The 23049-nt window shown below is 39.5% G+C and overlaps 1 protein-coding gene across 2 annotated transcripts in view; it reads left to right on the top strand.

Moving 5' to 3' along the window:
• BNC2 (basonuclin 2) overlaps positions 1-23049 on the top strand; it is a 468234-nt gene that overhangs the window by 431924 nt on the left and 13261 nt on the right. For both annotated transcript variants that reach the window (XM_048503098.1, XM_048503097.1), the window contains one exon: positions 4115-6081. In XM_048503098.1, the coding sequence (XP_048359055.1) occupies positions 4115-6081 (1967 nt within the window). The remainder of the gene's footprint in view (positions 1-4114; positions 6082-23049) is intronic.

The raw sequence follows: 23049 nt of genomic DNA, 5'->3' as shown, positions 1-23049 counted from the left end.
CTAAAATAGCTACCTTGTACACATTTAGCTGGGATAGGCAGCCCAATCCAAAGGTGGGGGCTGGTAGAGTGGCTGCTGGAGGGGCTGCCACCACACTGCCTCCAAAGAAGCAATTTCAGTCACAGATACCAGGGGAGAAGGAGCAAAACTCCTTTTTGAAGCCTGCGCCACTGAAAGGGGGCATTCCTGGGCCGAAACTGCATCCGCCCCAGGAACACCTGCAGAATGCCCCCACCATGCTGGCATGGCTCCTGTGTAGGAGTGGAGCTGGCAATCGCTGGTGCTTCTGAGTTCAGGGGCCGCCAGTTGCACAGCACTCTGCTGCCAGCATAATAGTTCCTCTGCTGGCACATGCCGGCAGATTTGGCACCTCTGTCACTACAACTTCACATCAGTTCGAAACGCCATTCCTGCCCCCCTTTGGATTGCACAATAGGGCTCATTCTAGGCAGTGAGACTTATTTCTAAGTCAATATGCATAAGATTGGGCTGCATATCCTCAGGAGGTTTGCAAGGCTTGCCTGAGATGTTCTGGCATTCATTTGGGAAACAGAAGAGTTTGAAGACGCTGTGCATTGACAGATCCAAAGCTGGCTACTCAAATAAAGTATCTTGTGAAAAATATCTTCCTCTCCAGATTTTGGCAGCTAGAATTAGCTAGAATTATCTATAATGGGCCAAAGAGAGTTTTACCAACTTGCCATATACACCACAAGGAAGGGCAGAGAGCTCAACAGTATCCTAGGGGAAAGGGAGGCAGGATTAACCCAATTAGGCCATGTAGTTTGAGAACATTAACAGTGTAATCACAAGAATTATAACCATCTAAGACCACTGACTTGAATGGGCTTAGAATGCTGTAACTGGAATTGCGATATTTTATAGAGCAGAGCCTAATTCCCAGTGATATCTAAACAATGGGCTTATTCAATTTCCTGCACTTCTCCATTGTGTTTTAATGGTTCAGGATGTACTCAACTTTGCAAATGAACATGCACAGAACTTCAGGATTTTGAAAGCCCCATCGGTTTATTCCCTTAAGTAGTGAGGGAAGACAGGACAAGCAAACTGAGTAACCACCCATGTGTTATCTGCCAGATGCCCTGTGGAAGCAAGCCCAATCACACAGCAGAGTTGTTTTGATAAAAGTCACCTTCTAACTTTCAGCAGCATAACTTAAGGGCAGCTTGACCAGCAGTGGCATAGTGGTTAAGAGCAGGTGCACTCTAATCTGGAGGAACCGGGTTTGATTCCCCACTCTGCCACTTGAGCTGTGGAGGCTTATCTGGGGAATTCAGATTAGCCTGGGCACTCCAACACACACCAGCTGGGTGACCTTGGGGTAGTCACAGTTCTTCAGAGCTCTCTCAGCCCCACCTGCCTCACAGGGTGTTCGTTGTGAGGGGGGAAGGGAAAGGAGTTTGTAAGCCCCTTTGAGTCTCCTTCAGGAGAGAAAGGGAGGATATAAATCCAAACTCCTCATTGTTGTGCAGCTAATCATAAAAACCTCAAAAACAAGGACAATATGACGATTTAGCTTAACTTTCATGAACCTTTTTACCAGACACATTATTTTCCCACCTTGCCAACTTCAGGAGCCAACAATGCATATATATGTTACTCTCAGACATGCTAAGATAAATTTCTAGTTTTTTAATGTAAACTGTTTACTGTGAACACAGAGGCCTGATCATTAGTTTGAAACCCCTGTTGTGATGAGTGAAAATTATAATACTATAAGAGTATGATTTCATACAAGTCTAAACACTGATTCCCAACATGTTTTGTCTTTCACAAGAAAATATATCTGGAGCTATACACATGAAAAATGTTACATAGGAATGCAGTCATATTTTGTGTTCTGATTTAATATACTTCACATGTATTCCTTCAGGGCAAGATGAGGCATCGGGGAAGGATCAAGGGAAAATGCATTTTGTTAAAATCAACCTGAAATGGGTACCTTGGTTTTGAATACAGTTACTGAGAAGTAAATTGATTTTTCTGAAAATTACCTCTGTTAATTTTTCTTAGCTTTACAACCAAAATAAGTCAAGTGTGTATCATGATCGTATAATGGGATATGCAAGATTTTAAATTATACTGAAGTGAAATTATAGATATAAAAAGCACCTGACCATAGAAGCCAGGAGTCTGCCTAGTTTCCACACATTCTATTTCCATGTCTAGAAAGTCTGTCAGCAGGGCCTAAAGGCAACATCCCTCCTTAGCGGTATATTGCCTTTCAGCACCAGTGTTCCATGTAACTATCATAGAGTGTGGCTGATAATAGATCTGTCTTATCTGAATTTCCATAATCCTCCTTTTATGTCATATAGGGTTGCAACCAGTGGGAGCTTTTGACAACCAGTGGGAGCTTTTGATAGGGAGGGGGGGCAGAGGTTTGTACCCACACATGATGATATTTTTGGTGTTATGCAGAAGTGCAGCCTTTCATCGGGGGGAGGGGGGAATATCCTAACACTTGCCCCAAAACTTTGTGTTTCCATAGAGGTTTTGGGGAGGTTTTGCTAGAGCATCCCACCCCGCCGCCCCAAGTAATGCCATGATTCCACATAGCACTGGAAGAGACATCACCATGGAGGGGGGACACAAATCTCTCCCTCGCCTTTCCACCAGCCTATTTCTGCCTGTCAACCAGCTGAGTGTTGGTGCACAGCTGCAAGAATTGGCAAACAATTTCTCATCACCAGCAGGCAGTTGGGAATCCTGAAGTCATCTAAAGTGCTGACTTGTCATCATATTGGGTTGCCTTGGGTTCTGTAAGTTAAGAATGGGCTATCTGGTAATTTTATTCTGTTTTATAACTGAAAGATGTATAGTTATGCATTCATTTTCCTCCTCTGATAATTCCTGAGGGTGAAGATTGTATGTTTGCTACAGAGTAAAAGTTGTGAGGCTTTGTGCTTCTTCTTAGCAAAGGCAAAAAGAAATAGCTAGCCATCTGTGTAACAGTTTTTAAGGCCATTCTCTGCTTTGGGCTGAAGAAAGCTTTTCTGGTGAATCACAAAGAAAGCAAGGTGCTTGGCATTAGCCTAACTAGAAAAGTTGCCACTAAAATGATGTATTTATTACCTAAACATTCTGATGTTTTCTTATCACTATATTCTGCAGCAGAGAGTCTGATATTACAGTGCAGAATTTTTAAGTCCTACCTCCAGGCAAATCTCATACTTAGTAGCAAAAATGAAAGTGTGAAATGCTTTTTAATGTATATTTAACAACAGATCATCTAGTGATTACTGATGTGTATTCTCTCTGGATTTTTCCCTTGCTATCAGAAGGCAATGTTAAGAGACAACATTTTTTCACATTATGCTATCTGCAACTATGAAATGTGTACGTTTGAAACATATTTGCAATTGTCATTTATTAAAGAATGGCAAAAGCCATCATATTTTAAATCTAAAACTCTGATGACAGGATAACAGTCAATTGCCTGTAATAGAACAGTTCGATCACTCAAAACACTGAGATTTGTTAAATCTTTTGATGTGAGTGGGCATTAAATTCAATTTTAAATATTGCTGTAGAAGGGGGAAAATAAATTTGAACATATCAATATTTTATGTTGGCCCTTTTAATTTCAGCCCCAGTCATTCCTAATGCTTAACATCTTGTTTTATTTTTTGATAGCCCTCACAGTTTCATTCATCTGTTTTAATCTGAAGTACATACTGCTAAGTACATTTGTTTAAATATTTCCCATCATTCTGCTATTTAATAAGGTTTAAGGTACTGTCCTTTGCATTTGCTACTTGATCCCTAGCAAGGGTTCTGTCTCATTCTAATAAATGCTAAACAGTTACACATAGCATTATTGAAGGCATTTTAGATCACAAAGCCCCAACAGTGACATTATTAAACCAATCCATTTCTTTAAGTATGACTCTAATTATAATATTTGCATGGCAGCAAAGTTTGCTTTGTAAGCTGACTCCTAGCATTGTGGTGTTTGCATGTAGTTTTCTGAGCTTAGTGTTTTGATGAGCAGTCAGCACAGCACTTTCAATCGAAGTCAATAATTATGCAGAATCAATAAGGTTTTCTTCTTTTGTGTTTGTCTTTGTTGTTTCTTTGATAATGCCTCTAGGATGCTGCAGGCAAAGTGCTGGACCGCTGGGCCATCATGTCCAGGGAAGAAGAGATTATTACCCTTCAGCAATTTCTGAGGTTTGGAGAAACCAAATCCATTGTGGAGCTGATGGCAATTCAAGAAAAAGAAGGCCAGGCTGTGGCTGTGCCATCTTCAAAGACAGACTCAGATATAAGGACTTTTATTGAAAGCAATAATCGAACCAGGAGCCCTAGTCTTCTGGCACACCTGGAGAACAGCAATCCTTCCAGCATTCATCATTTTGAAAACATCCCGAACAGCCTAGCATTTTTGCTTCCATTTCAGTATATAAATCCCGTCTCTGCTCCACTGTTAGGTTTGCCTCCAAATGGTCTTCTGCTGGAACAACCAACGCTGAGACTGCGTGAACCAAATATTTCAGCCCAGAATGAATATAATGAAAGCAGTGAATCTGAAGTATCCCCATCACCTTTCAAGAATGAACAGAACTCCAACAGGAATGCCTTGACCAGCATCACAAATGTAGAGCCCAAAACTGAGCCAGCTTCTGTGTCTCCAGTACAAACATCGACCCCTGTCAGTGATTTATCCAAACCTGAACATACAAAAAGCTCTTTCAGAATTCACAGAATGAGGCGGATGGGGTCAGCATCACGGAAAGGCAGAGTTTTCTGTAATGCATGTGGCAAGACCTTTTATGACAAGGGTACCCTCAAAATCCACTACAATGCAGTCCATCTGAAGATCAAACATCGATGTACTATTGAAGGTTGTAACATGGTCTTCAGCTCACTTAGAAGTCGCAACCGTCACAGCGCTAATCCTAACCCCCGACTTCATATGCCTATGCTAAGGAACAATCGAGACAAGGATCTTATTCGTGCCACATCTGGTGCTGCCACCCCTGTTATAGCAAGTACAAAATCTAACCTAACATTAACAAGTCCTGGTCGACCTCCAATGGGGTTTACTACTCCCCCACTAGACCCTGTGCTACAAAATCCTCTACCTAGCCAACTAGTATTCCCAGCTTTAAAGACTGTACAGCCTGTTCCTCCCTTTTACAGAAGTCTACTTACACCTGGTGAGATGGTGAGTCCTCCAACTTCATTACCTACCAGTCCTTTAATGCCAGTGGCTAGTACAGTAGAGCAGCCTCCCCTTTCTTCTTCAGAATCAACAGTGCCAGCATTGATGATGCCCACCCATGAGATGAATACTGACCTTGCCCCGAAAAAAAAACCAAGAAAGTCAAGCATGCCTGTGAAAATAGAGAAAGAAGTTATTGACACCGCTGATGAGTTTGATGATGAAGATGAGGATGTTAATGATAACAGAAGTATTGCAAATGATATTGGTCTTGACAATCACTGCCATTCTCAAGAAGAAATGAGCCCAGGATTGTCAGTGAAAGACTTCTCAAAAAATGGAAGACGATGCATTTCAAGGACAGAGCTAAGAAGAGCAGATAGCATGACATCAGAAGACCAAGAGCACGAGAGAGACTATGAAAACGAGTCAGAATCCTCAGAACCAAAACTTTGTGATGAATCCATGGAAGGGGATGAGCACATGATGCATGAGAGAAATAATAGATCCATGATGAACCACCACAGGCCGGATGAAAACCACAATGAAGCTTCACATCATGATGAAATCAAGATTAAGGAAGAGTTTACAGATCCTACGTATGATATGTTTTGCATGAGCCAATATGGACTTTACAATGGAGGTAGTGCTAGTATGGCTGCCTTCCACGAAAGTTTCACTTCCACATTCAACTACAACAGCCCCCAGAAATTCTCCCCAGAAGGCGATTTATGCTCAAGCCCAGATCCCAAGATCTGCTATGTTTGCAAGAAGAGTTTCAAGAGTTCCTACAGTGTGAAGCTCCACTATAGGAATGTTCATTTAAAAGAGATGCATGTCTGCACAGTAGCAGGCTGCAATGCTGCCTTCCCCTCAAGGAGAAGCAGAGACCGGTCAGTAGATACTGTATTTATTCATTGATTTTCTAAACGTTTGTGTTATGTTGTGTAAGTTTCATATAATTTCATCTGGAATGGGCACATAAATGGGCATCATATTTTGGTAATGAAAAAAGCCCTTTCTTAGTTAATTTTTCCATTTCCCCAGTATCCATAATAGTATAAAACTTTATAAACACGCCTTATATATTTGTAACGGATGGCTTGATAATAACTTTCATCAGTACTTCCAGATGTTTTCTGTGTGGTTATAAAATATGCAGTAGACCTTCCATCATATTTCTGTATATACAAAGTCATGGTGTGACTACAATCTAGGACTCTCACTTTCTCAGAAAAACATCTCAAAGTAGGTTGTAATTTGAGAACTGTTTCATCATAGGCAACTTAAATGTTGAATGCATTCACATATATGCTGAGCCTGTAACTTCTGTTATGTTCAGTCTCTACTTTATTCAACTTTCCATGTTGAGCTCTTATTTAAATTAATGGAAAACTATATGCAAAAAGCTCCCCCTTTCAAATGTGTATTAAAGCAGATGGTGACTATCAATGACGTGTTTCACCATTTTATGTGGGAATCTGTTAAGTATCTTACTAATACTTGACATGCATGATAATACTGATGAAAGTGCACCTCTGGACTTCTGGACAAGCTTCATTGAAATTAATACAGGAAGCACAGCAGCCATGATTGGTGGATGGTTTCATATAGCTGTGTTTTCATATAGCTGTGTTCTCTGCTAGTGTGGAAATCCCCATTCAATCCTATGACCAACATGCACACAGATAAAGTGGAAATCAGACTTATACCAATTTTTTTAAATTAATAAGGTCCTGCTTGGTTGCAGGGCACTAAAATGATATCATACTTCAGTTATGCTCCAACAGTTCTGAAATAGTTTAGTTTAAACAGAAGCAGCTGGTCCTAAACATTTTAGATTTTTCTTGTGTACCTTTTTAAATCCAAAAGCATAATGTAATATAGATGGAATTTGCCAAAGGTGGTCTACAGCAGGCTAACATATTAATTCCATATTTATGGGGCTTTTTTAAATCAAATGTTGTGGGTTGGATCCAGACTAAACTGGCAGTTTTCACTCATTCCTGCCACCCATAGCAGTCACCCATGTCATTCCTTGGGGCCCCTAACTCATAAAAGCATCATTTTGGGGAGACATAGTGGCAGATTCCTTATGGGCCAAAAACAGCAGCGTGAAAACGGTGTGAAAACAGCATAAAAATGGTTTAAAACGGTGTAAAAGGATTTATACCATTTTTACACCGCTGTTTTTGACCCATGCGGAATCCGGCAGTGTGACACAGTTGGAAGAGGCAAGCAAGAAAAGCCTGTTCTACTGGTGGAAACTGTAATCCTAATCCAACCTGTTGACTCATAAAAACATTGTAATAGTTGTCCCTAGATTGGGAACAGGTTATCAGGATAGATGCATTACTTCATTACTATATTTGTGCTTAATCTTTTTCACAGTTCAAGAAAAGGGGAGGCATAAATTCGAGCCACAGAACTGGACCACCATTGGTTACTGTATCTTGCTCAGTTGAAAAGAACCAGACTGGGTTTTACATAGGTGGATTCTGCCAGAGGCAAATGTAACGAGTGTAGGACTTCACTATATAAATCTTGGGGGGGGGGGGGGCTTTGCTCAGGTCCCGTCCTCAAAACAAGTCTGCCCTGTTTTTTCCCCTCATTCCAGGACTTTTGAAAATTGCTAAATCAGCTATCCTTTTGCAAAATCCCGGGTTGGAGCTACTCCCGCACAAATGGCCATGCAGGAGGCGCTTTATTTCCATTCCTGCCACCACCCTGTCCACAGTCAGGAATCCACCTGCTATAGCCCTGCCATTGCAGGAAGGCCCCTTTTTCTTTTTTAAATTTTGGTGTTGCAGGTATGCAGCTATGCAGATGGAAATCGTATTGTGGGACGATTGGGATAGCTGTGGGGGTTCATTTCTGCATGCCTGTGTAGCTATGCATGCATTAAAGGAAATTTTTTAAAAAGAGAAACATCTCTGTGTGAAAACAACCCAGATTGTTTCCATGGGCTCCAATCACTGCCTGCACAACAAACATATGAACAGGAAAAAGTAAAATGTTTAACTTTATAACGACTGCAGCCAGTTATACATTTACTGTGCAGAACCGACCATAGTCTGTTCTTAGCTGTTAGACACAGGTTTACAAACAATTTAATGTGGGAAACCAAACATTTCGATGTGATCCACAACCAGTTCAAATAATAGGTTAGGTCTTTTTACACATCAACATTTTCGAGGTACACCAAAAAATATAAACTGGGGATGTAACAAATAGAGCTTTGAAAGCACATATATCACATAGGTCTTTTCCGCACCGCAGAAACATAGCTTCTTGTGGATGTTATAAAAAGTGTTTTTGGGGAAAAGTTTGCACAGCTCTCTCCCTCCAGATGTCTCTGGGATGTTTTATTTTTCTCAACCTGGATTTAAAAAAACAACAACACTGAACTAGCAATCTTTTTTTCTGAAGACGGATTGAAAATGTCTCCTGCTTGCTGGTGTGAACAAAAGCAGGCAGGCGACACTATATTTCTCCCGCTTCCCAGGTCTCAGGCCCCTTCCGCACAGAGGCGGAAGGGGTTGGAAATCCAGCGTAATGAAGCGGCTGGCTGGGACCCGACCCGCATGGACCAGAATCCCAGAACCGGCTGGGACAACGGCGCTGCGGAACTCCGTCACCCGGCCGACCCGCCTCTTCCCCATCCTTCCCCACTCACCTCATCGCCATGCGCCGATAAGCCCCTGCTGTCTACTCCGTGGAGCCAGCCCGCGCTGCTTCCTACGACCTCCAGGGAGTTGGAGAGGACAGCAAGGGAGAACGAGGAAGGACAGCAGGCGGCATTTCAACAACTGGCCAACTGAAGTGAGTGGTGAAAACGAGTTAACTTCAACAGCGCATTCCCTCGCGGTGCCCGTTCGAGACCCGGCGCCGCGCCCGAGGGAGATCGCTGCTGTATTCCAAAAACCTCCCTCCAGGAGGGGCTGCTTGGAAGCTTGGAAGGCCACCCTGGGGGAGGGGGAAGGGAGCCAGGTCGGCGCTGCTGCGTTTTGGCAGCGCCGCCTGTGCGAACGGCTCCCTGGGGATGGCGTTTTTGCCGTCCCCAGGGTGTCGTTATTGGCCCGTGCAGAAAGGGCCTCATTTTCATGTTTGCTGCAATTGCAGCTGCCATTTTCTGCCCGCTTCAGGAGCCTCCTGCCTCTGTTATTTGGTGAAGGTGTCCCATGATGGTTTCCTCTGCTTGTGGCTCATCTGCGCATTATTTAACTGTTAAAAGTTTGTTTTGCTTGACGATCCCACGCACGTGTTGTTTTTCCCTTTTTGTGAGGGAAAAGCTACGACGACACAACATGAGAATCTGCAATAGGTGCATATTTGAGTCATCATAGTTTGGCAGACCTCTCCCTCAAAACAAAACAAAACAAAACAAAACAAAACAAAAAAGGAAAATGGCATGTGCTTGGAATTGCCAGGCAAACTAAACTTTTGCATGTACTCTTTACCATGAAATTGCACGTGGGTGAGCTGCCAGCAGAGGAATCCTTAGTGGGAAACCTTCACCAAATTGCCGAGGAACAGAGAATCTCTGCAGCATTACATAAAATGGCAGGCACAACTAGGAAACTGACAAGAGCTCCGTTGAGTGGCAGGTGGGAAAAATGAGCCATTTTGATTGGCAACCCTTTTATTGTCTGCGCAGAGTGAACATAAAAAGCCAAAACAGATCTTTTTAAAATGTCTGCAGGAATTTTTATTTCTGCTGTATGGAAAAGTCCATTGATACATTCAGCCAGAGAAACACACCTGTGTCTTCATTTTTTGAGCCCAAAGAAACCTAAAATATGTCTTTCTTAATTATCAAATCCCCATAGCAAACTGTTTTTGCAAGTGAAGAGAGTTTCAAAAACAGTTTAGATATGTTATCACATTCAGCTTGTTAAAGAAGTCACAAATTCCATACGACTGCCTGAAGCCTCTTGTATCACACAAAACAGTGCTTTATTTAGAAGTATACACAATTGGATTTGTTGACACTTCCAAATATTTATTGACTTATTTCCAAATATACTTACTGTGCTAGTATTAGTTTTATTGAAGTCAGTAGGATGAACTTGATTCTACTACTTTGATTTAACCAGGTTGTAAATTGCCCTATACAAGTAGATTAAGTATGCCCATCAGTAATTTGCCATGAGGTCTTTTCCAGCTTAGTTTGGTTCTGCATTTAAACAAAGGTTTTCATGACCAAGTGTTGCTTCTGCACTCAATAGTCAGATTCTGAGCGAGAAAATACACATGAAGTTTTCACTTAGAAAAAAAGGCAAAACATTTTCCACAAACATACCATCAAAAAGGAGAACCATTTACAAGGCACATTTGTTGTATATATTCTAGAATATTTCACAAATATTGCTTTGGATAATACATTTCATTGGTTAACAGAGAAAAATGACAGGATATCTTTACGAAGTTCATATATATTTATGAAATGTGTCATCCAAAAAAAATTAAGCATGTACAAATACAATAAACAAATGCTTTTAGCTAAGTTGCTGATAAACATATAACATTTTATATAGGTATTATTCAAGAGTACACTATATTTTCCTAAAGCATAGTACAAACAAAGTTGAAAAGGAATTTTCCTTCATTCTTTCTTTTATAAACGGGTGCACTGAAGTTGCAAAAGGACAGAAATGCAGGTTATTCATGGCTGCTTGGAAGCTTGGAAGGCTGATATATTTTGGCGTGTACTCTAAAATTATTAGCCTTGCATAGTGTCAAAATTTCTTTTGCTTGTGTAATTTGGCTGCAGAATTTTTGCAAGGATCGAAGTGGTTTTGTAAAACATCTGGTAACTTTTGCAGACGTTTGGGCAGGAAGTAACAAGAGCACATCTTTTTTTGTACTCAGCCTTTCCATGTCTGGCAGTAGCCATGATTGGAAGGTCAAGTATGACAGACAAATTAGTCTGAGGAAGGAAGGGTGTGACAAATTGGGCAGTGGTCTTACAGCTGCATGCAATCTCATATGTTCTGGAACAACAACAGTATATAAAAACTTTAGTCTTTTCTATTGGCAATATACTAGCCATGATCTAGATATGAGGGCGCATATTTGAGATACAATTGTAGCTCAATCAGCACTCTGTAATTTAGGAGTTTCTAGCTGACTTTCTGAAGAGATTGCTTCTTAAATGAAATCTTGCAAAGGAAATCCTTTAAATGTCTAGTCCTTCAGCTAGCAAAGAAGACCTTGAAGATGTAAACCAATGCATAGTGCCTTATTGACTCCTGTGCCAAATAAGTGGAGTAATAACACCAAGAGGAGAACTTATTTCAGTCACCTTAATGGGCTGTTAACTTTAGAACCCAATTACAGCCATTTCAACACTAATTGCGATACTAGAAATGTGAAGCATCCAACCTAATGCATCCATGAAGAATGTCACATTTTTAACACTATAATTACAACACTGATCAAACACTTCCATGGTAATAATAATTCTGTTGTTAAACTACTGAGGTAAACTATTTTATTTCCACAGCCATCATATTTCAAGGAAACGAAAAAAGTGTTCCTCCAAATAATGTATTTATGACTGTAGAGGCTTTTAAATTAAAGTCTTAAAAATGAACTATTTTTGTAATAATATAATAATAAAGTAGTTTTAATTTTTATATACTGATAAATATTTTTACTTGAAGAATTTTGTTTCTTAAAGTAACATCAAATTTCCTGGGAACTGTATATTTGCATTCCCACCAATGTAGACATGGAACCTAGCTGTACAACATATTTTGATCTCTTCCCTCCTGCTCTTGTGAAGAAGCATATTGTTGGAATAATCCCTCACCAACGCTCTTGGGAATGAAATCTCTCCAAAGCTATATCATCAATTCCTTAAGCATAAATGATAGAGCACTGGGAGGGGTTGTGGCTCAGTAAAAGAGCATCTCCAGTTAAATGCATCAGCGGGTGATATGAAAGACCTCCTCTTGAGACCCTACAGAGCCACCACCAGTCAAACAATCTTGACCTTGATAAACCAGTGGTCTGAATCAGTATAAGCCAGCTTCAAAAGTTGGTGATAGCTTTAATTAGGCAGTTCCATTGTCACAGTGCACTTCTTCCAAATATATCTTTCCCTCCATTTCCTTTTATCAGAGGTTTGTGCTGAGAGCTAGCAATGGCAGCAACTCAAAACCCTGGAAGATACCTAGGAAAAGAGAAATGACAAAAATGCTATTAGAAGAATGCCTCCTGAAGTGGCACAGCAAAAATAGGTGAAATTATGAGATACATTTTAAGGTAAATGGGTGAGAAAGAAGCAGTCCTAGTCTACTGTTTACCTTTAGAATTCAAATGACTGCTGTGTTGAAAAATTTCTCTGTCTTATGTTCTACCCATTCTTGTGTGCTGATTTATCATAGAATATTTCCACCATAGACTAGTTAAGACTGGTTTTGATCAGCCCTGGCATCATAGAAAGGAAAGTGCTATGATATCCTTGTCATCTTCAAAGGCCTTAGTTAGTACTGATACTTTCAAACAAATCTTGATCAGTTTGCAGTTCACCAGTCCAAACGCAGTTAACTAGCTCTGTATGATGGCGCAGTAAACATTTTTAACTGTGGTCCTGCGTGCAAAAACAAGGGATTGTCAAGTATCTGGAAAGCCAGAGTCTATTACTGGTAGGCTCCCTGTGGCAAGTTTAGGCACAAGTTGTGCCAGCTAGCTTTCAAGTGTAAGAAACTCCCTTCATTAGATGTGATATTAAGTTAGTATCCATTTTATATAGCTATCTGTAATTTGCAAGGTAAATCATACTCAGGGCCAGGTTAGGGCCTTATTTGCAGACAAACATGTTACTTGACTTGCCATTTCCTTGATCTTTGTGAAATAAAAGCACTTCCAACACAGCTGTTAACTGCTCCAAGTTACAAAGGAAGGAACTTTGTGCTTCGTCTCCCTTTGAGTAAAAGGATGCTAATTGTTAAAAGTTTGTCTTTAAATTTTCGCAGAACGAAAGCATGTGTGTTTATTTGCAAGGTGGGAAAGGTGATTCAGCCCCATGAATAAATTTAAAAACAAAATAATATTTGCTCAGGGTGACTTATAAATAAATATGAGGCAACTATTGGTGCCAAGTGTGATTCTGCCATTAGGTTGCCAGTTAAATCCGTCCAGATTTAAACTTGTAAACTCTTTGATTTGTATGGGGAAAGACATCTGTATTTGGTTTATAAAAACCTGCTGATGTTTCCAGAACTAAAATTGTGTGTAGATAGGCCTCTGGGTGGTTATATCAAGAAAGCGGAAGCATATATGACTTGCTCATCTAGTTACCTGACTTCTAGCCCTGTACAGGTGTGCTTGAATAAATTAACATCAGATACCTCTGATGAGCCACCGCATACATTATCAACAAAGGTGAAGATGTGAAAACATGCTACCTGCCTCCTGTTATCACCTCAACAGAACAGCACCTCAAAACAACAACCCCCACCCCCCTTCCAATAATCCCGCTATGCTTGGAAACTTACAAAGCTAACTTTTTGAGAGTGCTTTTTCCAAGAAATGTGCACGATTTGGGGATCCTGTAGCTCTGAGAACAAGTATCCTTCACACTAGTTCATGGTATCCTTACATATATTTTGCAATGTAATTAGGTATGGCTTACAATCTTTAAGTAGAAGATGCAGCATTCAAAGATGTGAGTTCTTTGGGTCATAATTTCATCAAACTCTTTAGAACTGATAGTTAAAAAACAAATTAAAAAATTGGGCTTAAGGGTTCTAGTGCTTCAACCATCAGCCATTAAACTGGTGGTCAGGTTCTGTTCTGCAGCCATAGAAACCCATTTCTTTTCTTGGCATATTAGCTGTGCAAGGCCTCCTTTCTCTTTTCTAATTTCTTCCCACCACCAGATAATTTTGTTTACCATGTTTAAAAATGACAAAAGTAAGTTTTGTTCCTGCTTGAAGTGTTTGTTGAAAAGTGACTACATCTATTCTACTGTCCTAACTTGGTTGGCAAAATAGGATACTGTAGCTCACCTAATGAGACCTCCACTACAAGAGAAGAACGTTATGACGACTGATGAAATATAATGCAATGCAAAGTTTTCATCCAGTGGTCTTGGCAGATGCCTTTTCCTGTTTACCAAATGATTATTTGGTTGAAACTCACCTGGGATGCTTTCTGTTGTCGCCCTTGAAAACTCTTGCAATCATTTAGCAGTGCATTTGCAAACTATAACATACATTTTTTAATCAGCACCATTTACTGCATTTAGTGATGTCCAATAAAATATAAAACACTTATCACTTTAAAGACAACCAGTAGCTTTTTTTAAAGGAAAAAAATGAGGTTTTAAATTGCCTGAAATCAATTGTCTTCACAATAGGTATGCAGAGAAATAATGAAGTTGATAGAAAAGCTGATTGTTCAGTTCTTGTTTTGAGTGTTGGAATAGTATCTACATTCACAACTAGATGCAGTTTAACCGTAACCAGTCAATTTTAAAACAATGCTACCCTGTCAAATAAATTGATATTGCAGGAAAGTTAAACTAAACCATGAAGTTAATTGTTTTTCTCAGGGAGTTGCAGGTGACTTTCTTGAGACATAATGAAGACCATACACACTGATGCAGAAGAAGAAAGAAATGGGAATTGGAAAAAAAGTGGTTTTGCTGGATCTAAATATATGCTTTCTCATAAAGATTAGGGCAGTCATCAGAGATAAGAGACAGATTAAAAGCACTTGTTAAACAAAGTCATGCATGAAGGAAATCTTTAGCAGGATTCATGTGTTTCACGCTTATTATTACAGATGAGAATTACTTGTATGACTGAACCATCTGGCTATTATGTAGCTTTTCCAGAAGCAGCTACCAAGAAGTGCCTTCCTCTTGATTTTGAACTCCACGGCTGCAGCAGTCCCCAAATTTTCCCCGCTCTGAAAATTAGTAGTTAAGGGCAGCCATGTCAGCTATTAGAAACTCTGTATTTACCTGGCAATTTATTATATAGTTAAGTCTGCTATATCAGTTATTACCCTGTTAGAGTCAGATTATTGGATAATGTTGTAGTATTTCCCAAACAGTCTATGTTAATAGTACAAGGATGTTGAGGATAGTACTGTAACGGTTTGTCTTTTTGTAGAGGGAGCGCTTTTTACGCTCTTATGTTTTCTCAGAAACTTGAAACAAAATTTCATCCCACTACAAATTAGGGTTTAAGAACGTTAAGTTTGCTTAATTGGGTATACAAATGTAGGTATTATTTTAAAAGCCCAGTATGATTGCGAAATTATTTAACTTGGTATGTTAAATTTTGGTCTAAGCCATGACCTTATACATGGCAAGGAATGCAAAATTAAAATGGATTCAATTTGCCAAAATTAGCACTCTCATAAAAGTATATTTTATGGTATTGGTTACAAATAGCTATCAGTTTCAATAAAAGACTAGACAATGATTAGGCAATGTTTTGCAATAATTCAAAATCATACTAATTTAAATAATCTTTCACATTTATAATCAAAATTGTACATTCATGATTAAAAAAATTAGTACAAAAACTATTAGTAATTGTAGAACTTTAAAAAAATTCCTATTTACTTTATTACCTTTTCTCCAGTTCACTGCTTTTCTTTTATTTGCATTCTTTGCTGTGTCAACCTTTAGTTTTGTAACTAAACTTTCGATACTTTTCGGTGATGATATAAACAGGAAACTTCATTTTTATGCCCCTGCATCTCAACTAACACTTGTGTGAAGAAGGGTAACTCTCCCCAGAGGCTACGAAGTCGTGTTTACACTGACACTCACCAATCTTGTTTTCTAAAATGGAAAATGAAAAAAACCAGATCAGTTAACTGGATGTCTGATATAAGACAGAAATGCCATAACTATCACACAATACAGTATCAAGATGAGATGAAGGAAAGAGCAGGTGATAGTGGAGAGGTCCGCACTTGTTCACTGGGGAACTTCTGTGGTCTCATAGCCAGCTACGGAAGCAGCACAGATTCTAAAGCCTTTTTAGCCAGTTCCGTCACAGAGGGGGCACAGCTGGGTCACACAGCTCACTAGTAATTGTGTTTTACAGACTTCTAAAGCAATTGGCTCAGTCAGTCCCAATTCAATAAAAGTGGAGAGCGAGAGCACTTTTGTTCTATTTTTTTACTTGAAATTATTTCATTCAGCAGTCTGTCTTTTTTATTACCAGGACTTGACATTAGCACTCCAAGCTATATTAGCATCCATTTCAGCAGTTCAGTAATGGTATTAAAAAAACACTTAACTTCAACGGTGAATGGTTGTATGACAGTACCATAAAAATCCACATTAAAAAAAACTTATGTATTTGTCCCTGCAATTTTTTTCTCTACTTGTTTAACCACTTCAAAACTGTTCTGTCGTTTGGAAAGGCTTTTGCCTAAAAGGTTCTGAGAGGCTACTCCTCACCCCCACCCCATGCTTCCTTTCCTAAAAAGGGAGAGAAATAAAAGAAATTGAAAGTAAAAAATAAGAACCCAAAGGTATACTGTTTAGGAAATTAAAGAAGACAAGCCTGTATTTTCCATATTTATTCCGAAGCATACTGGTAGGGTTCAATAGGTAATTAAAGCAAGAGCCAACCCTGGAAGGGCCAATAAACTCAAAACACCTGAGGTAGAAGTCCTTACCACCTCCTGCCTTATTTTGAACCTGGTGTTCTCTTTGTACTTAGAAGAAGCTCTTAAGTACCTTGGCAATGCATTGTGCTCATAAATGACAGTGTTAGGTTCTAAATTTTGATTAAATATTCCGCAATTAATCAATGGTAGATATGAAGTGGTTGTCGGGGTCCAGAACTGCAAAATGCTTTAGACATAAAGCATTACAAAGTAATTAGAATGTGCTCTTTCACAAGAGAAAGGATTGCCTTCAATAAAGAGGTAAATGATAGCATCATGTTTATTATGGACGTAGGCAGCCAGTGCAATATGATAAACTGCAGGAGATACACGTATCAGTAATCATCTGCATTATTAGTGTCATTAATCATAATTCTAAAAATATGACAGCAGCCGCCAACTTTTGACCAATTTTCCTTCTGCCTGTTGGCCGTTATAACTTCACTAATAGACTGCAGAGCTCCTATGTGTGTGGCAGTTTTGCATTGAGAATAGAAGGTTAATTATATTTCAGCTGCTGATTCCTTCTCTCCTTGGAAAAGCCTTAGCACTTTGACAATCCCAGGAGCTTGCTGCAGTTAAACCAGTAAAACTACTTTATTGAAATTCTCGTTGTTGGTCAGAGTGAGTAGATGCTTCAAATGAGATATAAGCGCCAGGCTGGGACAGTTACTAACGCTTCTTGCTCCAAAGTAATCCTTTGAAGGGAAGCTGAAATTCATGTTTCCCTCTTTGCTTTGTCTCCAGCGGATGAGTTTTAAAAAACCAACCTCCAAATTTAATAATCCATAGCAATAGTATGGATGGAACAATTTCATATGATCCCAGACCTGAACTTGCTGCAGCTGCTTTAGATAAGCAACTGATAGTTTGTTGTCACTTGAAGCACAGTTAGGCAATTTCTAAATATTATGAGAAAAAAATTATGCGAATTAGGTGCTTGTGTGTGTGTGTGTACCGGAAAAAAATGCCCACTGCCATAGTTCCAAAGCACTGTACCTCATAAGTCAAATCACCACAGTAGCAGGCACAGTGTCTTTGAAATATGATCACAAATTACCGATTTCATACTAGTATTTCTCTGCAAATGTGAATTCTTGCTAACCTAATAAAAAGGTCTGGAATAAATAGGGACTTTTAATGACAGGAATCATATGTAAGCTTTTGTTTCATCATGACTACAGAAGTTCTTAGTTATGCTCCTCTGACAACGTGGCTTTGATTCAAGGACATTTGACTTCACAGTCTCCCTGTAACTTCAAAGCTAGGCAGCATATGGCTCAAAGTCATGAGCCTAAATTAATAAATATCCAATAACTAAATACAAACTCATCCACTCGAGAAAAATATCCATTTTTTAGAAGCATTCCCTGACACTTCAATTTGATATATAACACTAATCCAAAAAGTTTTATTCCAGGTAGGCTAGGAATAGACCTTAAATATCAGTTTTGATTCAAGAAATTGTGTGATAATTTACTGCACTAGCAAATGATAATTTGCAATTATAAATGGTTACAGATTGCAAGCACAGTTTGAGAAAAAAAATATGTGAATTAGGACTTTGCGTGTGAGTGTACAGGAGAAAAATGTCCACTGTCATATCCCCAACATTGCTTTTCAGTTTGTGCATTGGCTGTGAGTACTAAATAATCAACCGGGCAATCTTATGCAGAGTTATTGGACAACTTCTCTGCATAGGATTGCACTGCAAATACAACCCATGGCTCTGTAAACCAGCCTTGATCATTTCACAGAGTTTGCTTTCAGAGATCCACATCCACCTAGGTTTGCAGTTCAAAGTCTATTTCAAAGGTATGATGCAAATGGTTGCAATTAATTAATGTGTTTTGATGTAGCGTTGTTTAACCTTGGTTTTGTGCAAAAGAAAATTGTGCTATTTACCGTAAGTCACAGCTGACTTATGGTGAACTGTAAGGATTTTCAAGGCAAGAGATGTTCGGAGGTGGTTTGCTATTGCCTACTTCCATATCACAACCCTGGGATTCCTTGGAGGTTGCCCGAACAAATACTAGCTAGGACCAAGCCTTCTTAGCTTCTGAGATCTGAGGAGATCTGGCCAGCCTGGGGCTCTCTAGGTAGGGCTTTTGGGCAAATATGCACTTACTCAAAGGATTTGCAGGCACTGCACTGGTGCCAGGTTCCTTATAGCAACCAGCATGATAAATAGTTCGACTGAGCCTCTGGTATTTATGCAGTTATTGAAATAGCAGTGTGAGTTCCTCCATATCTCATCACCCTTTATTTTCAAAGTTAAAAGTACCTTGTAACTAAATTCTTCCTCTTACATGTGATAGGGAGAAGGAGGAACACTAAACATGGACCACACAAAACATGGACATAGCAAAACATATTATGCCAGTGATGCAGACCTACAATACAAATCACATATTCAGGGCCCCTAGACCTTGCAAGTGCAGGGCTCAGCTGTAGAGATTCCTCAACAGTAAGAGTGGTTGCTTGAATGTCCTGATGATAAAAGATGGAATTTGTCTCAAATTTGAAATATTGCTTCAAAATATCTTCAGAGTAGTAGATCCTGGAAAATTGGTATTTTTAAAGTTTTACCTTCCATGAATGACCTACATGGGGCATATCAAAGCCACAGAAATGATGCTTCACAGGTATGTATGACAATACCAGCTATTGTGTTGGGATAGATGTCTCTTTCATACACTGAATAATGCACTTGAAAATAGACTTAAAGTGCATTATTGAGCATGTGTGAAAGCACCGATCTTACACAGAAAAGGCAATGTGGTAGTAAACTGAAAAAAATCTAATTAGGCAGACCCATGAAGCTGGTATTATTTCATTGTGGTGTTATATTGCCTACAGTACATGAAAAATGGCTGCTAAATGTTGCTTATTTACTTCATAGGCTTAGCTGATTCTGGCAAGGCTCAGTCAATCTTTCTATTTAAGTTTCCTTGCCCGGTTCTGGATGTTAAACAAGAGTCCTGACTTTTTTAAAAAAAAATCCATAATGAGACTGTTTGCATCCAAGCAGCTGGTAAAGTGTGAGGCTGAAGTGTTGCAATATGACTTACACCCTCACTGAGTAACTCTGGCAACTGTGCCAGTGGTTATGCTTCTCGTTTGTAGTATCTTTTGATCTTTAATGAACAGCAATAGTAATATATTAAGAGTGTGTCCTGACCTTTATGCTTTTGAGCACACACAGCTGTTGAAAAAATGTAATTCTGTTCACACTGTGAGAACCATCTCACTTAACACCTCAACAGGTATGTACTGCATTACTAAGCCTTTCAAGAGTGGAGAACCTCTCATGTTTTACTTTCACAAAGCGAGCTAATAGCAGCAGAAAGCATTGCAGATACATAGTTCCATGTTGCAAACAAAGGCTTCCCTAACTCTGATGGGCCACTTTCAGCCTGCCCAAATATATCGATATTAACATTTGATTGCATTCCATAGTGATAACAGACTCCAACTCTGCATTTTGTATGCAGAAGCTTTGGTTTCTCCTGCCAACAGCCCAATAATTCTCACTAACATCTTCCGAGTTACAACATTTATAAAGTTGCAAAGTGGAGTAAACAAACCATCTGTTTGGCTTTGCCATATATGTCATGCTCTCTTATTAGCATATTACGATTCATTTAGTAAACAAATTTGGTGATTTTGTTCATGTCAAAGTCAGAGGGAGCTTGAAGATGATTAACATTCCTGGGACAGACACATTAATACATTGCTTCCCCTGCAAAGTTAAGTGGCTTCTCAGGAGAATCACCCCTTGTTGACAAGATGAGACTGTCAATTTTGTTTGCCTGCCACATTAGGGGCCATGAGGGGATGGCAGGCTCCGAGAATGAGGAGCAGCGTAGGCAGCATCATTCACTGTGAATTGAGAAAAGAAGTCTAATTCTGATAAATGGTCGACCCCAATACATCCTACCTGTTATTACAACAGGCGTGCTGTATCTGTGCAGTAAATTAGTTAAACCCCTAAAGAGTTTGGTGAGAGCTTATCTTCAAGTGAATAATTTGAGTGGAGAGGGAGCTGTCTTCGTGACCAGTGTGAATGATTTGTTTCATATTGAAAGAGATTGTAATGACTGGGATTCCGCATCTTTAATTTGCAAGAATTTGCTTGTCCTTTATTTCCTGCATTTAATAAGCACTTCTTTACTTTTTTTTTAATAGGTGCTGAACTGTATTTTACCTTTTGGATTTTCTTCCTATAAAAGGTTAATATTTTCTCAGATTCTATGCAATTCATAAAAGCTTCAGAAACTAATGTTGTTCATGCTGTCCGTATTTCACTGGGTAGCACTCAGTACTCTGTCTGCAATCACTGGTTGGAAATGTTAGTCATGAAAAGGACTCATATTAACCATTATCAGTTATGGGAACATCAAATGCTAACACTGAAAAAGAAAAAGAAATACATTTTTTTCAGAGCTGGTTTGGATGGCTGCAGGACTGGCTGCAGGAACTGTCAGGGCTAAAGAGCACTAAATAAAGATGGGCTGGAAATATTTTTTAAAAAATTCTTAACCATTTTCCAGGTAGACCCTCTCAGAGGCAGAGGGGTCCAGCCCCTTAAAGCTTTTCAGGCCCTTGGCCATAATCTAAATTTTGAAATGATGGCATATGATGTGCATAAAAACACGTTGTGAAATTTGTCAAATAAATTCACAAGTGTCTAAACCTGAGACATCAGATTTGCTGCCTCCCCCCTCCCCCAGTTTGGCCCCATTTCTAGGTAAACTTAGCCCCAGTTTCCCAGTGAAAGCTCATGCTTTCAAAGTAAATGTGGAAAACGGGATTTTAAAAAGCTAGAACTTACTGTTCTTGTAACTAGATTATTAGTTCTGATGGTTTGGTATGAGCTTCCTAAAACACTGGTGTTTCTGTGGGCAGGTTTTAAATAAATTTAGCATCTGATTTGGAATTTCATATCTGCTCACAACTCTATGCACCTAGTTCTCATTTATTCTATTGGGAAGTTTCACTAGTTGACTGCAAATGCGATCATAGTCTTGTCATGTGTGAATATCAGGTCAGCATGAGCATACAGGCACAACAGTGTTAAGCTGTACTTTGTATTTTGAAACAAATACAATACATCTTGTTGTGCATGTATATTTAGATTGAACAATAAACTGCTCCCTTTAGTGCTTGGGGTCAACATCTCCCTGGTGGAATTCAGCATCCATTGTTTTTCAAAAAAGGGAAAGAATAATTTGAAAGTGAGGAACTGTCACATAATCACTCTGAAGCTTCCCAGACCATCTTCAGCTACAGAGGGGCCAATTCCCATGTGTGAGTGTAAATTCTCAACCAACTTAATGGCAACCCAGTAGGTTTTCAAGGCAAGAGACTAACAGGTGGTTTACCAATTCCTTCCTCTTCATAGCAGTTCTGGTATTTCTTGGTGGTCTCCTATCCAAGTACTAACCAGGGCCAACCCTGCTTAGATTTTGAAATCAGACTAGGTCAGGCTAGCCTGGGCCATCAAAGTCAAGGCACAAAATGCCCATAGCAGGCAAAAATCAAAAAGTCCTTTCTTTTAGTATCCCAAAATAAGTATCTAGAAACAGTGGTCAACAAACTGGCCAAAATGTGAGTCAGGATTCTGCCTGAATGTAGTCCTGGCCTTTGTGGTACCTGTCAAAGAGAAAACTGCTGGTACTTTCCACTTCAGTCTTTGAAGTCTGCCTGACCGCTTTCTTGGGCAAAGAAAGTTTTGCACTTGTTCCAAGGAAATGTGAGTGACTCGTGAATTCACTCTTTGCAGGTACTACAAAAAGTGAAAATGTATCACAATATTTCAGAAAAATCTCACTTTAGGACAGGTGCCCAAGTTTCCTTTTCACATCAGGAGGAGGAAAAGAGCTTTCCCTGAGATTCCTTCTTTATAATATACAAACCTGTTTAAGAGCACTCCCCCCCGCCCCTAAAAAAAACCCATAAAGGTTGATGAAAGAGGCAGTTTTAGCCCCTGCTCATTTCCATACTGGAGCAACACATGTTCCTGAGTTTGAGGATCTATAGCTGGGGAAAGAGGAAAGACAGTAATGTGCTTGTATGTCAGCTTGGATTTGGGCGAAAGGTGTAGAAATTACCATGCAACATAGACATCTTTTCAGTAGCCACAATTAAGGAGATGTTACCTAGCTTCTGCTAAATTGCCAGTTGCACTATGTATCTATATGTTACAGTGAATG

This window comes from Sphaerodactylus townsendi, linkage group LG07 (genome assembly GCF_021028975.2).
Source record: "Sphaerodactylus townsendi isolate TG3544 linkage group LG07, MPM_Stown_v2.3, whole genome shotgun sequence".
Classification (NCBI taxonomy): domain Eukaryota; kingdom Metazoa; phylum Chordata; class Lepidosauria; order Squamata; family Sphaerodactylidae; genus Sphaerodactylus; species Sphaerodactylus townsendi.
The sequence above is the reverse complement of the archived record's forward strand: the minus strand, read 5'-3'. Positions and strand labels throughout refer to the sequence as shown.